Below are 12,793 nucleotides of genomic sequence, written 5' to 3'. Positions count from 1 at the left end.
TACAAAATGTATGGCCTTTGAAGGCGACTGAAAATAGGAAAAAGAAAAATTGTTAAAATAGAAACACACAGGCAAAGTAGCTACGTTAAAAGTAAGTACTTGATAAACCAGTGCTAAAAACGTGATTAAAAGTTAAAGCACTTGATCACTGGCAACAGAGTAGTAATATCCACCAACTGTTCTCACTGCAGGATACGACTTAAGCTGAATTTAACCTGTACAACCCTCCTGAATGTAACTTTCTTGAAATCCAATTTACAACATTGCTCCTCCGGCGTGCGTTTTGCAACACGTCTGCATATTTCTAAGCCATTTTACCCATCGCAAGCCAGTCTTTTGACTATGAATAAAACACAGGTGCAGCTAGGCCGGAGAACCAGCTCTCTCCATCTCCCCTCTTGCCCAGAAATCCAGCCCAAAGGCACTGACCTGAATTAGGCAGAGGGATCAAGGCACTCAAGATATACAGTAAACAAATAAAACATCACAAATCTATACAAAATAAATCTGAGCGTGCTTTTTTTGTTGTTTTAATCTTAAACAAGATCAAAACAGTTTTACTGTTAAGTATCTGTGCACTCTCTTCACATGGTTGCAAACAGTAATTTTATAGAAGAGGAGCAACGGTCAACTTCACCTTGTATCACGAACTATCAACAATTACTCTTGATTTGAAGCTTTCGTGACTGCAGGAATCCACTCTGGTTCTTTCGGTAAAGTCACGTAGGTAGAGAAATAATAATAGATCACGACGTTTCGATCGCCACACAGCCAACCGTCTTCAGGTTGCTTGTGTGGCGATCGAAACGTTGTGATCTATTATTATTTTCCTACCTACGTGACTTTACCGAAAGAACCAGAGTATCAACAATTATATCAGGAGCAGTAATGAAATACTCAGTGTAATTCAATGTTTAGATAAACTGGTGAAAGTTCCAATAAAAATATTGAATACTAGAAGCTGAATCTTCAATTGATGAATACATTTACTGTCACATGTTTTCATAAATGTATTTTTTCCCCCATAATGAAAAATGTGTTTCCCCTTTGTAAATCTGTATATGCAGCTCTGGGCCAGTGGAACTGGTTCCTCTGGAACGGAGGCTGCACAATCTGGTACCGCTGCGTGTCACTGCAAAACCTGGCAACGCTGTCTGTCACTGCACTACCCTAGCAACGCTGTCTGTCACTGCACTACCCTAGCAACGCTGTCTGTCACTGCACTACCCTAGCAACGCTGTCACTGCACTACCCTAGCAACGCTGCGTCTGTCACTGCACCTCCTGGCAACGCTGCGTCTGTCACTGCACCTCCTGGCAACGCTGCGTCTGTCACTGCACTACCCTGGCAACGCTGCGTCTGTCACTGCACTACCCTGGCAACGCTGCGTCTGTCACTGCACTACCCTGGCAACGCTGCGTCTGTCACTGCACTACCCTGGTAACGCTGCGTCTGTCACTACCCTGGTAACGCTGCGTATGTCACTGCACCTCCTGGTAACGCTGCATGTGTCACTGCACCTCCTGGTAACGCTGCGTCTGTCACTGCACTACCTGGTAACGCTGCGTCTGTCACTGCACTACCTGGTAACGCTGCATGTCACCGCACCTCCTGGTAACGCTGCGTCTGTCACTGCACTACCCTGGCAACGCTGCGTCTGTCACTGCACTACCCTGGCAACGCTGCGTCTGTCACTGCACTACCCCGGTAACGCTGCGTCTGTCACTACCCTGGTAACGCTGCGTATGTCACTGCACCTCCTGGTAACGCTGCATGTCACCGCACCTCCTGGTAACGCTGCGTCTGTCACCGCACTACCCTGGCAACGCTGCGTCTGTCACTGCACTACCCTGGCAACGCCGCGTCTGTCACTACACCTCCTGGTAACGCTGCGTCTGTCACTGCACCTCCTGGTAACGCTGCGTCTGTCACTGCACCTCCTGGTAATGCTGCGTCTGTCACTACCCTAGCAATGCTGCGTATTTCACTGCACAGGTGCCCAGCGCTACCTGGGAATAACGGATTCCCTGAGTGGGCGAGAAAGGCCGTCTCCTGGCTTTGGCAGACACGCCTGATCCACAGTACTAATAATACATAATAATTGGTATCGACACTTTCATTCTTGTAGAGCATGGCTATATCGCAAAGCAAGGTAAAGAGTTTTCACAGACAGTCTGTAGTAGTTTTGAAGAAAGGGGGCAATGGTGCTTTGTGTATTCCGAATTGAGTAATGGCCAGGTAATCTTTCAAATTTGGCAAATTTTGACCATGATGTATGTATGCAGAACTTCTTTCGTACTGTACGTAGCCAACCGTGCTAATCGGAGGAGCGTAATGCTGTCACATGACCTACTCTTATGAATAACTTCAAGGGATCTTTAACATCCACTGTGAAGTAGACAGCGTGGAGTATTTTACAGTGACAACATCCGCAGTAATAGCCAGGGTGGCCTAATGGATTCGAAGTGAAAACCTCTACAACAAGCGGCTGTAGCACCACTGCTGGGCCACGTCACCATCCCCAGAAACGTGGAGGTCGAGTGGGTGGATTGGAGTTCTCCGATGCAGTTCCACATCGCCAGCTCTGGATGGGGGCCCCAAGTCACACGGCTGTGGACCCGGAGATGATGCCTGCAGGGGGCCCAGTGCAGATCTCTGGAGCGTTTGTGCTTACAGTATTTCTACTAAGTTTCTAACGACACAAAAAATAGTGTAGCTCTTCGCAAAAGGGGCGATGGTGGAGGGGGGGTGAGGAATCGATTGTCGTTTGATAACACAACAGTCTGCCTTGCCAGTAGATAGACAAGTGACACCGCGGTTCCTTGAAGACCACCGAGTCACAGGCTTCCGCAGTCTCTTGCAGTCCAGTTGTGCGATACTGGTGGGACGTCAAACACGGAAGCGCCACCTTGCTGTTTGCTCCTGGGATTTTATTTTTCCCTCACTGTCTCCTTCACGGACATTTCTCCTCGTCTCTCTTGCAAGTGCAAAGTACTGCTGTGCAGAATTGTGGCAAGATCGTCTCATCTCGCTTGGGAACGAGCAGGAAAGCCCACTAGTCAAGTAATAATTAAAATTTAAACAGATGACGTAACCCACTGTTCTTGAAATGATTGTTAAAGTCAGGCTGGGCTCTATGGGCTTCCACCAGGTAGTGTCAGCCTAATATGTCGTCTGCTTAACAGGATGGAGCTATGAGATAACTACAGTAAGTCAGGCTCGGTCCTGGGTCAACTGTGCTATCAGTCCCTTCAATCATCCACCTCCCGTATGTTTGACATCACCCCCCACTAAGGAAAAACGACTTCTGTTTGTAAAAGCATCGTTACTGGAATTGACAGAACATCTCAATAGAGGGTCACAGAACTTGGGCAATCGGGAGTGATTATGACCGCCATCCCGTGCGACTACCTGTGCCTCTAAATAATTTGCTCAACGAGAGTGAACAAAATCTGGGCTCGTTGCAAATGTGTATGTGTTTATGCGATAGGCTGCTGGCACCACGCGGCCTTCTAGTGTCACTGCTCGCACGTGATTGGACGAGACTGGACATGAGTGACACATGGAAGTACCTCATGGGGAACCCCCACAAGAGCAGGGGAGACGGTCAATCTTAACAATTGGCAATGCTACCTCTTTCGTTCCAACAATTTGGTTGTGAAGAGGACAGACACCCTTGAAAAAGCGGTAGCTACAATGTGCGCAACAGACATGCAATCACCGGAAGTTGTTAATTTCACACCCCACATGAACATGCCCTTGGCTTTATACTCGGAGCAGGACCTTTATAATAACAAAAAAGTGCACAGGACTCCATAATTAACCAGTAAAACTCCCGTCTGAAGTGGGGGATAATGGCAGATGTCGTTCAGGTACAGCAACAAATAATGCAGGTTCATTTTTTACAATCTGCGCGAGTCCCTGTGTGTTTGTGCCACGACGTGTGCGATGCCGAACGCATCACATCCAGACGCAGCTGCCACATCAACGTTTCTTGTTTTCTTGACATCAGTGACTAACGCACAGGGAAACCTCAGGGGTCTGCAGACAACACTAATAATAATTGGGGAGCCACTGTGCTCTGTAGGCGACAGGAATCACAGATACAATAGCGGTGAATAAGCAGCGTTCTCCCGCACAGATAAGAAATGGCAACCGGTCTAGGAAATGTTTTCACTCGTATGCACCCAAAACTAGCAATCTGGTTATGAGACATACTTGAAGAGTAATCCTTACCACACCATCTAAAGCAGGTCTACATGTTGGGACCCTTTGTATTCATGAGTTGTGAACAATATTTTCCACACCTTAGAAACGTATCCTGAATTGAATGTGTGAGGATGTTGTTTTCTGTAAGTGATATTTGTGTCCAGACCGATACTTGAGTTTGCAAAAGCGTATGCAGAACATTTAAAAAAAACATGCATGATGCAACTAAGGGTTTGACTTAACATACTACCACTACCTTGAGAGGTCTTTGTGTCCCAAGCCACCTTGCACACTTTAATGATGCACTCATACTTCCATCCCATACAGTTCACGCTTTCAAGATGAATAATTTTTAGAAAACTCAAAAGATGTAATTCAACAGTTTATCACGTCGCATTTTCAGAAAGTGAGAATAAATGATGAGAGCCTGACGTGAATGCGACTGTAATAAAACTATGTACTTTTATGAAAAAAGTTCACAAATGGGAAGTGTTACTTTATGAACATCTCCATAAATATAAAAGGCAAAGTTGTGAATATGTGCATGTTCAAAATGTTTAGCGTACTTCCCGACATGCAACAAACCTGGAAATTTGGCATGTGGGTACTTTCCAGACTGTACACCATGCAAAAATTATAAAAATACACTTTTCGTTTTTTTTTTTTGGGGGGGGGGGCTCAATAATGCATATATTTTTTGCACGGCAAGTGAGCTGTGACGTCAAATCTGTCACGTGACCCGCGCATGTGGAAGCGTAACGCATTGTAGTGTATTGGTTAGCGCGCTGCGCTACGAACCCGGCGACCCGAGTTCGATTCCCGCTCACGGTCACCACCGGTGACGATTATTTCAACCGCTTCTGGGCCTCCCCAAGGTCGACTCAGCCTCAAACGAGTAACTACTGTGGTGTGTGAACATTGCCACTGGGGAGACAAAGGCGGCCGGGCGTGGTGGATCCAAGTCCCGGGCGAAGCCGGGTAGTACAACTAGTGTGTGTATATACGAAACAAATATTGAGACTGGAAAAAACAAGTGTTCATTTAACACCTAAAAACATGACATTTTTAAAGAATGAGGGTCTTTTAAGTGGCATGTCAAAGATCAATATCCAACCTCTGAAGGTTATTTTAAAATGTCACTACCCGAGAAGATGAAAAATGTGAGGGAGTTGCTTGTCAATATTCAAACTGTCAAGTTCAATGAAGTCTGAGATGTACATTTATTCTGAGTTTTGCATAGCCATACCAATGCACATCACTAGCTTGGGCGAACGCAAGAGTTTGTGGCTGTAAATAATTGTGATCATTTCAAACGCTTTTCGATTTGTGAAACGCAGACTCACAGATGTGACCCAGAAAAGCAAATATTACTCAATGCAGAGAAAACACAAGGATGCTTCTCCCGCAAATAATTTAATTGGAGAAGATGCAATTAACTCTGATGATTATTAACGTACAGTAATTGACATAAAAATAGACTAACATGCCAAAAGGGAATTAGCACACAACATCAATACAACACCAGTGATCTGCATTATGCAATGGGGCTATCTGTATGAAAACAATCAGGCCTAAGGCCAGAGGAGGAATGGAACTGTGTAGTGTTGTAGAATTCTGACGTTTTAGAATAAAATAGGGTAAACGACATTTGAATAAAACGAACCCCAAAAGTTCCCCAGTCCATGGAGCATGAACTGGCAGGCAGCTCACTCACTCCTCTCCATCCACAGCTCACGCACACATCTCCTCCTCCGATGGCTCACTCCCTCAGCTGCCGCTGCCGATGGATCACTCATACAATAGCCAACCACACCGATCATTGATGACTAGTCTATTCTATCCATGCGTATTGCAGCAATACGTTCAGGCACCCACCAATGTCGAGGCCTGCGAGCCACGAGAGGGCTTCAGGAGAGAGGTTGTGTCGTTTTGCTACACAGAGTTTGGGTTGATGACTATTGACCCAGTATTTCACGACTGTGTCAGAAAGCCCATTCAAATCACCCAAGCTGCAACTCATGCATGTAAAGTACTCATGTAACCTATAATTGTGGATGTTAACAACTCAGCAAGTGAACTTCAAGCCAAAATAAACTATGTGCGCTAAAACCTAGTATTCATTGTCCAAATCAGAACCACACCGGCCCCATAACCATGCGAGCAGGCCCAGACTACCAGCAGTGAGCACAGCCGATAGGAGGGCATCCACAGAACGCAGCCACTTGACAATGTTTCTCACAAGCAGCATCTTTCATAATTTACAGGCAAATACATTTCTTTCTACTCAGTTCTTGGTAAAATCTATATCTTAAATGTTTTCATAATATAGTTTTGAGCTTCTTTCTAACTAGCTGCTCCACCTTGAGACACATGCTTCACTCGGGTGTAGTGCAGCAGAAACGAGGCCTGAGTTGTAGGCAGCCTGGCTCATCCCTGTGGATCTGCCCCTGAGAGGTCACGCAAAACATTGGCCGAGTTGGGCTCAGGCCACTTCTCTTTCATAAAATAGCGACTACAGCACCTCGTTCACTAAACATATCACTTCGGATATTCGTAACATTGCGAGCATACATTTTTTATATTTAATTTGGCAGACCTTATAAAACACATAAAACCGTTTCCGATTTCATTACCTAACCTCCGATTAATTCCTTATCATGTCGCAAAGCTGTGCCCTTACTGGGTCAGTTGCTGTGCTGCAAATAAGAAAAAGAAAATCCGTCAGCTCTGTATCACCAATGAGAACCCGACGCTCAGCTGGTGTCCGCTCCATGGAGATGACAAGGAACCGTGCCTCAGCTGGAGGCAACAGGGGGAGCCGCACGGCCCATCGTGATCCGATGCTGCATTAAAAAACGATGAGCGGCAACCAGGCTTGGCGACCAAGAAACAGCTTATTCACGTTCGAGGATCAACAGCGTGGCCCGGATCTGCGTCAGCTAGATCTAACAATACGCTTCCCCTTGCGATTCAATTAAAAGGGCACGATTCATGGTCGGGATTCAACTCGGATTAAACCTTTTTAAACAATAGTGAAAGTAGTGACGTCTAGCGACATTGTTTAGCATAAGAATCAATATTAATCGCTGCATCTATGTATAGTTAGATCCCTATTCATGAGCCATGAGCCTCTCGGGGATCAGCCCTTGCTGTTCCATCACCTCGGGCACCTCCCCCCACCCCCTGGCGGTGATGGAGGTCAGGGAGGGAATCTTTAAAGAAGTCTGTTTTAAACGAACGTTAATGTAGGCTTAGATCAGGTCAGGCCCTTTAAGAGTACATTCTCTTTAGCGGTACAGTAATAAACTGTGTGCTTTTGGTAAATGTAACTTATCAACAAATGAGTATGTGAAAGTAAAAACATGGTTGTGGCATGCTTAATATGTGAAAAACACCAGGGTGTGTTTATGAGAGTCTGCTGCATATTCTCAAACGTTAACGCAGCTGGTAAACCGAATTAGGCGAGGGACACCACTCACTGCAACGACCTGTTTCAAAACAAACCCCATGATTGCACGACTGGCTCAGAGGTCGGCCAGAATAACAGCGTGCAGCTCGCTTGTGACAGCAAGGTCCAAACCACTTCCCGAGTCTACCTGGTGTCGTCACGAGGGCTGGTGGGACTGCTGTGAGAATGGGGCCGCCACAGCTCATGATTCCCATGCGGTTGTGGAAAACTTACGTGAATGAGCCGAGCTACACTGGACTTTGCCTAGGCAGATCCAGAAACACAGCTTTAGTCTCAAGGAACTGTGGGTGCAAAAACGTCTGATTAATTATTAGACTGAATTTAAAGAAAAATTATCAATATTTAAAGATGACATTTTGGTTGGAATACTGTATATAGAATTGGTATTCTAGTCTTGTATTTTCTCGTGGTGAATTTATGGTAAATATATATTTAGTCCAGCTGTTGTGTGCTTTATGCATCTGACTACACCACTGCATATTCGCTGCAGCACACAGTTCACTGACTGTCCAGTCTTCACACTGGAGTCACAATGTAATATGACTGTACCTCTGCACGTCTTCTAAAATTACTTAGCAAAACATCTCTCAAATAGAACTTTGGAACAGCCGTACACAGGATGTCTTGACAAAGCATTCTAACTGCAGTGTCAATACCCTCAGCTATCGGTGTCATGTCTTTGCCTGTGTGGTTGTTTTCTCACGTGTCATGATTACAATCATATTCAGCCTCTGCAGTGCCATAACACCTTTAATATGGCACTCCACAATCTCATTAGAGTAGTGACACCACACGGCAATGAAGCAATTACACAACACTCCAGCTGTGACACCAAACAGCCCTTGAGCTGTGACACACAGCCCTAGATCAGTGACACCACAGCACTGGAGCAGTGACACCACACAGCACTGGAGCAGTGACAACACACAGCACTGGAGCAGTGACAACACACAGCACTGAAGCAGTGACGACACACAGCAGTGGAGCAGTGACACCACACAGCACTGGAGCAGTGACGACACACAGCAGTGGAGCAGTGACACCACACGGCACTGGAGCAGTGACGACACACAGCACTAGAGCAGTGACACCACACGGCACCGGAGCAGTGACAACACACAGCACTGGAGCAGTGACACCACACAGCATGGGAGCAGTGACGACACACAGCACTAGAGCAGTGACAACACAGCACTGGGGCAGAGACAACACACAGCACTGGAGCAGTGTCAACACACAGCACTGGAGCAGTGACACCACACAGCATGGGAGCAGTGACAACACACAGCACCGGAGCAGTGACAACACACAGCACTGGAGCAGTGACACCACACAGCACCGGAGCAGTGACGACACACAGCACTGGAGCAGTGACACCACACGGCACTGGAGCAGTGACGACACACAGCACTAGAGCAGTGACAACACACAGCACTGGAGCAGTGACACCACACAGCACTGGAGCAGTGACAACACACAGCATGGGAGCACTGACACCACACAGCACTGGAGCAGTGACGACACACAGCAGTGGAGCAGTGACAACACACAGCACTGGAGCAGCGACGACACACAGCATCGGAGCAGTGACACCACACAGCATGGGAGCAGTGACACCACACAGCACTGGAGCAGTGACAACACACAGCATGGGAGCAGTGACACCACACAGCACTGGAGCAGTGACGACACACAGCAGTGGAGCAGTGACAACACACAGCACTGGCGCAGTGACACCACACAGCACTGGAGCAGTGACGACACACAACACTGGAGCAGTGACAACACAAAGCACGGGAGCAGTGACAACACAAAGCACGGGAGCAGTGACAACACACAGCACTGGGGCAGTGACGACACACAGCACTGGAGCAGTGAAGACACATAACACTGGAGCAGTGAAGACACACAGCACTGGAGCAGTAACAACACACAGCACTGGAGCAGTAACAACACACAGCATGGGAGCAGTGACAACACACAGCATGGGAGCAGTGACAACACACAGCACTGGAGCAGTGACACCACACAGCATGGGAGCAGTGACGACACAGCAGTGGAGCAGTGACGACACACAGCACTGGAGCAGTGACGTCACACAGCAGTGGAGCAGTGACGACACACAGCACTGGAGCAGTGACACCACACAGCACCGGAGCAGTGACGTCACACAGCAGTGGAGCAGTGACGACACACAGCACTGGAGCAGTGACGAAACAGCACCGGAGCAGTGACACCACACAGCACCGGAGCAGTGACGTCACACAGCAGTGGAGCAGTGACGACACACAGCACTGGAGCAGTGACGACACACAGCACTGGAGCAGTGACGACACACAGCACTGGAGCAGTGAAGACACAGCACTGGAGCAGTGACGACTCACAGCACTGGAGCAGTGACGACTCACAGCACTGGAGCAGTGACAACACACAGCACTGGAGCAGTGACGACACACAGCACTGGAGCAGTGACAACACACAGCACGGGAGCAGTGACAACACACAGCACTGGAGCAGTGACAACACACAGCACGGGAGCAGTGACGACACACAGCACTGGAGCAGTGACAACACACAGCACTGGAGCAGTGACGACACACAGCACCGGAGCAGTGACAACACACAGCACTGGAGCAGTGACGACACACAGCACCGGAGCAGTGACAACACACAGCACTGGAGCAGTGACAACACACAGCACTGGAGCAGTGACACCACAAAGCACTGGAGCAGTGACGACACAGCACTGGAGCAGTGACGAAACAGCACTAGAGCTGTGACGACACAGCACTAGAGCAGTGACAACACACAGCACGACAGCTGTGACATAGGCCTCTCCGTTAGCCCTCATTAGACCACACCGGCACTGGCCCCTGTGCCACTGATCAGCAGGGCCGCGCTGCCTCACCCCCACTCCGCCACCATCGCCCATTCCCACCCCCTCCCCACCTGGGCGAGGCCCCATGGCCGCCGCAGGAAACGGCACAGGGCTCAATGCAGCCCCGACAAGGACAGAGAGCAGCGCTGGCCTGCTGGGAGGCGGGAAGCTGAAGGAGGCGGAGTGACCGGGGGTACAGGGGGAGAAGTGGGGGTGCACCCCCTGCGGCCGAGAACGGTGGGGGCAGGGGATAGTGTGGGCTGAGTGGGCCCTCGTGTCCCAGGTCTCTCCCGACCCTGCATTCCCACAACCCATGAAGGGATGTTGATGCCTCAACTCTCCACTTTATGATCCTCACCTCACATTACACTCATCATCTTACTTTTGCTAAACCTACCCCCCTCATCCGACCCCCACATCACGTCACACCTCCTCCCCATCAACTCTCCCACTCACCTCCTCTCCCCTTACCCCACGGCTCACCTCCATCAACCCATACATCAGCCATCAACTCATCCCTCACACCATATTTCACTTCCCTCCTCATCCCACCTCTTTACCCAACCCTATATATTGTACATAAATTAATCGCTCACCTCACATCTCGTTTAACTTCATCCTCTCACTTCAAATACTCCCTTTCACCCCTTACTCCACCTCACCCCATCAACTCGCCTCCCAATCCTTAAAACTCAAGTCCTTCCTCGCTCTAACCTCCTCCAGCTCTAAACCTCATCGTTACCACTCACCTACTACCTCGCCGTGCCTTTCTCTCCCCCCCCTCCCGATTCTCTCGCCGCCCATCTCAACCATTACTTTTCCCAAGCCCCTCATCTACCACTATCACCCCCCTCACCTTTCCTCTCAGCCTAACAATTCAAGCCTTTCACCAAATCCTAACCCCACCTCACCCTTACTCACCTTTCACAATCACCGCCTCACCTCACTCCCCCAACCTCACCTCCTCCCAGCTCAGTCCCACCCCGTTCCCTCACCCCCATCGTCTCCCTCACCGCTTCCACCTCATCATCTACCACCTCCAGCCTCAACTCGCCCCTCTCCCTCACCTCACCCCTCTTCCTTACATCTACCACCTCTCCCTCACACCTAGGCCCTCTCCCTCACACCTAGGCCCTCTCCCTCACCTACCCCTCTCTCCCGCACTCACCCTCTCCCCCCTCCCTATCACTCCTCCCGTCACCGCCTCCTCACCCTCACCACCCACACAACCATCTCTCTATCCCTCACCCCCTGCGCGCCCCTCACCTCGCCGCTCGCGCTGCTACTGCTGCTGCCTCCTCCGCTCGTCGCGGGCGACATTTTCTGTTGACGGCTCAGCGCCTTGGTGCCACCGCCGCCGCCGCTGGTCCCGCCGCCGCCGCCCCTCCTGTTCTTCCTCCGTTTGGTGCGCTTCGTGTCGGCGGGACTCATGGCGCGCGCGTGCTCCGAGAGAGAGCGGGAGACGGGAGAGAGCGACGACGAAGAGGAGGAGAGTGAGCAGGAGAGTGAGGGACCCGCACGCACCGATCTCTCCCCTTGCTCCCCTCGCTCTCGTCCAATATGGCGGGGGCTCGCGCCTCCCTCCCAGGGTGCACCGCGCCGTGGGCGAGACCACTACGCGGGGCCGAGAGGGGTAGGGCTCAGCGCCGCGCCCCACGGACTCTGCCAACTCGCCCGCTAGGCGGGGGTGGCATGGCTGCGATGGGCGACTCCGCGGGGAGCGCCGTTCTGTCGTCTTGCAGCACCCCCAGTGGACGGCGAGCCCCAGTGCGAGACAACACGACAGCCAATCGCAGCAGGGTCACGAGGGCCGGGCGAGAACGGCCGCCCCAACAACCGGGGATTGCGTGCGGTTCTTTGGGATTAATTTTCCACTTTTATCTTTCTTCTGATTTCTATGTGATGTATGAGTATTGTCAGCGATTCGGAGACAAGGTTTGTAGGAGGCACCTTCTAGCAGCGCTATATCTAGCGACGACTGCGACGAGACGACAGCAACGATGAGACGAGTCCACTTCCAGAACCGGCAGCCTGGAGCTCCCACTCTCGGATCTTTTATCCTACCAGCGAGGCCTGGCTCCGCCCTGACTGCGCCTCCCTTCTCGAACCTACTAGCAGGTTCCAGGGGCCTCCAGATGGGGTCCTCCGTGACCCTTGCCCTAATTCCTCCGCTCTGCCAACACACCCGTGCTCACGCTCACCGGCGTGTGTACTGTCTGTCCACCACAGTTGCCACT

General features: G+C 50.1%; 1 protein-coding gene across 2 annotated transcripts in view; it reads right to left on the bottom strand.

Moving 5' to 3' along the window:
* FAM193A (family with sequence similarity 193 member A) overlaps positions 1-12,157 on the bottom strand; it is a 50,813-nt gene extending 38,656 nt beyond the window's left edge. Inside the window, exon 1 of one of the 2 annotated variants that reach the window (XM_032950221.2) lies at positions 11,823-12,157. In XM_032950221.2, coding sequence (XP_032806112.2) covers positions 11,823-11,987 — 165 coding nt within the window. In that variant the 5' untranslated portion in view covers positions 11,988-12,157. The remainder of the gene's footprint in view (positions 1-11,822) is intronic. The other variant, XM_032950222.2, reaches the window with a different exon arrangement.
* Between the last annotated feature and the right edge of the window lie 636 nt (positions 12,158-12,793).

Source organism: Petromyzon marinus, chromosome 9 (assembly GCF_048934315.1).
Source record: "Petromyzon marinus isolate PM22_M1 ecotype Great Lakes invasive population chromosome 9, UKy_Petmar_22M1.pri1.0, whole genome shotgun sequence".
In the NCBI taxonomy this organism is placed as follows: Eukaryota; Metazoa; Chordata; class Hyperoartia; order Petromyzontiformes; family Petromyzontidae; genus Petromyzon; species Petromyzon marinus.
The sequence above is the reverse complement of the archived record's forward strand: the minus strand, read 5'-3'. Positions and strand labels throughout refer to the sequence as shown.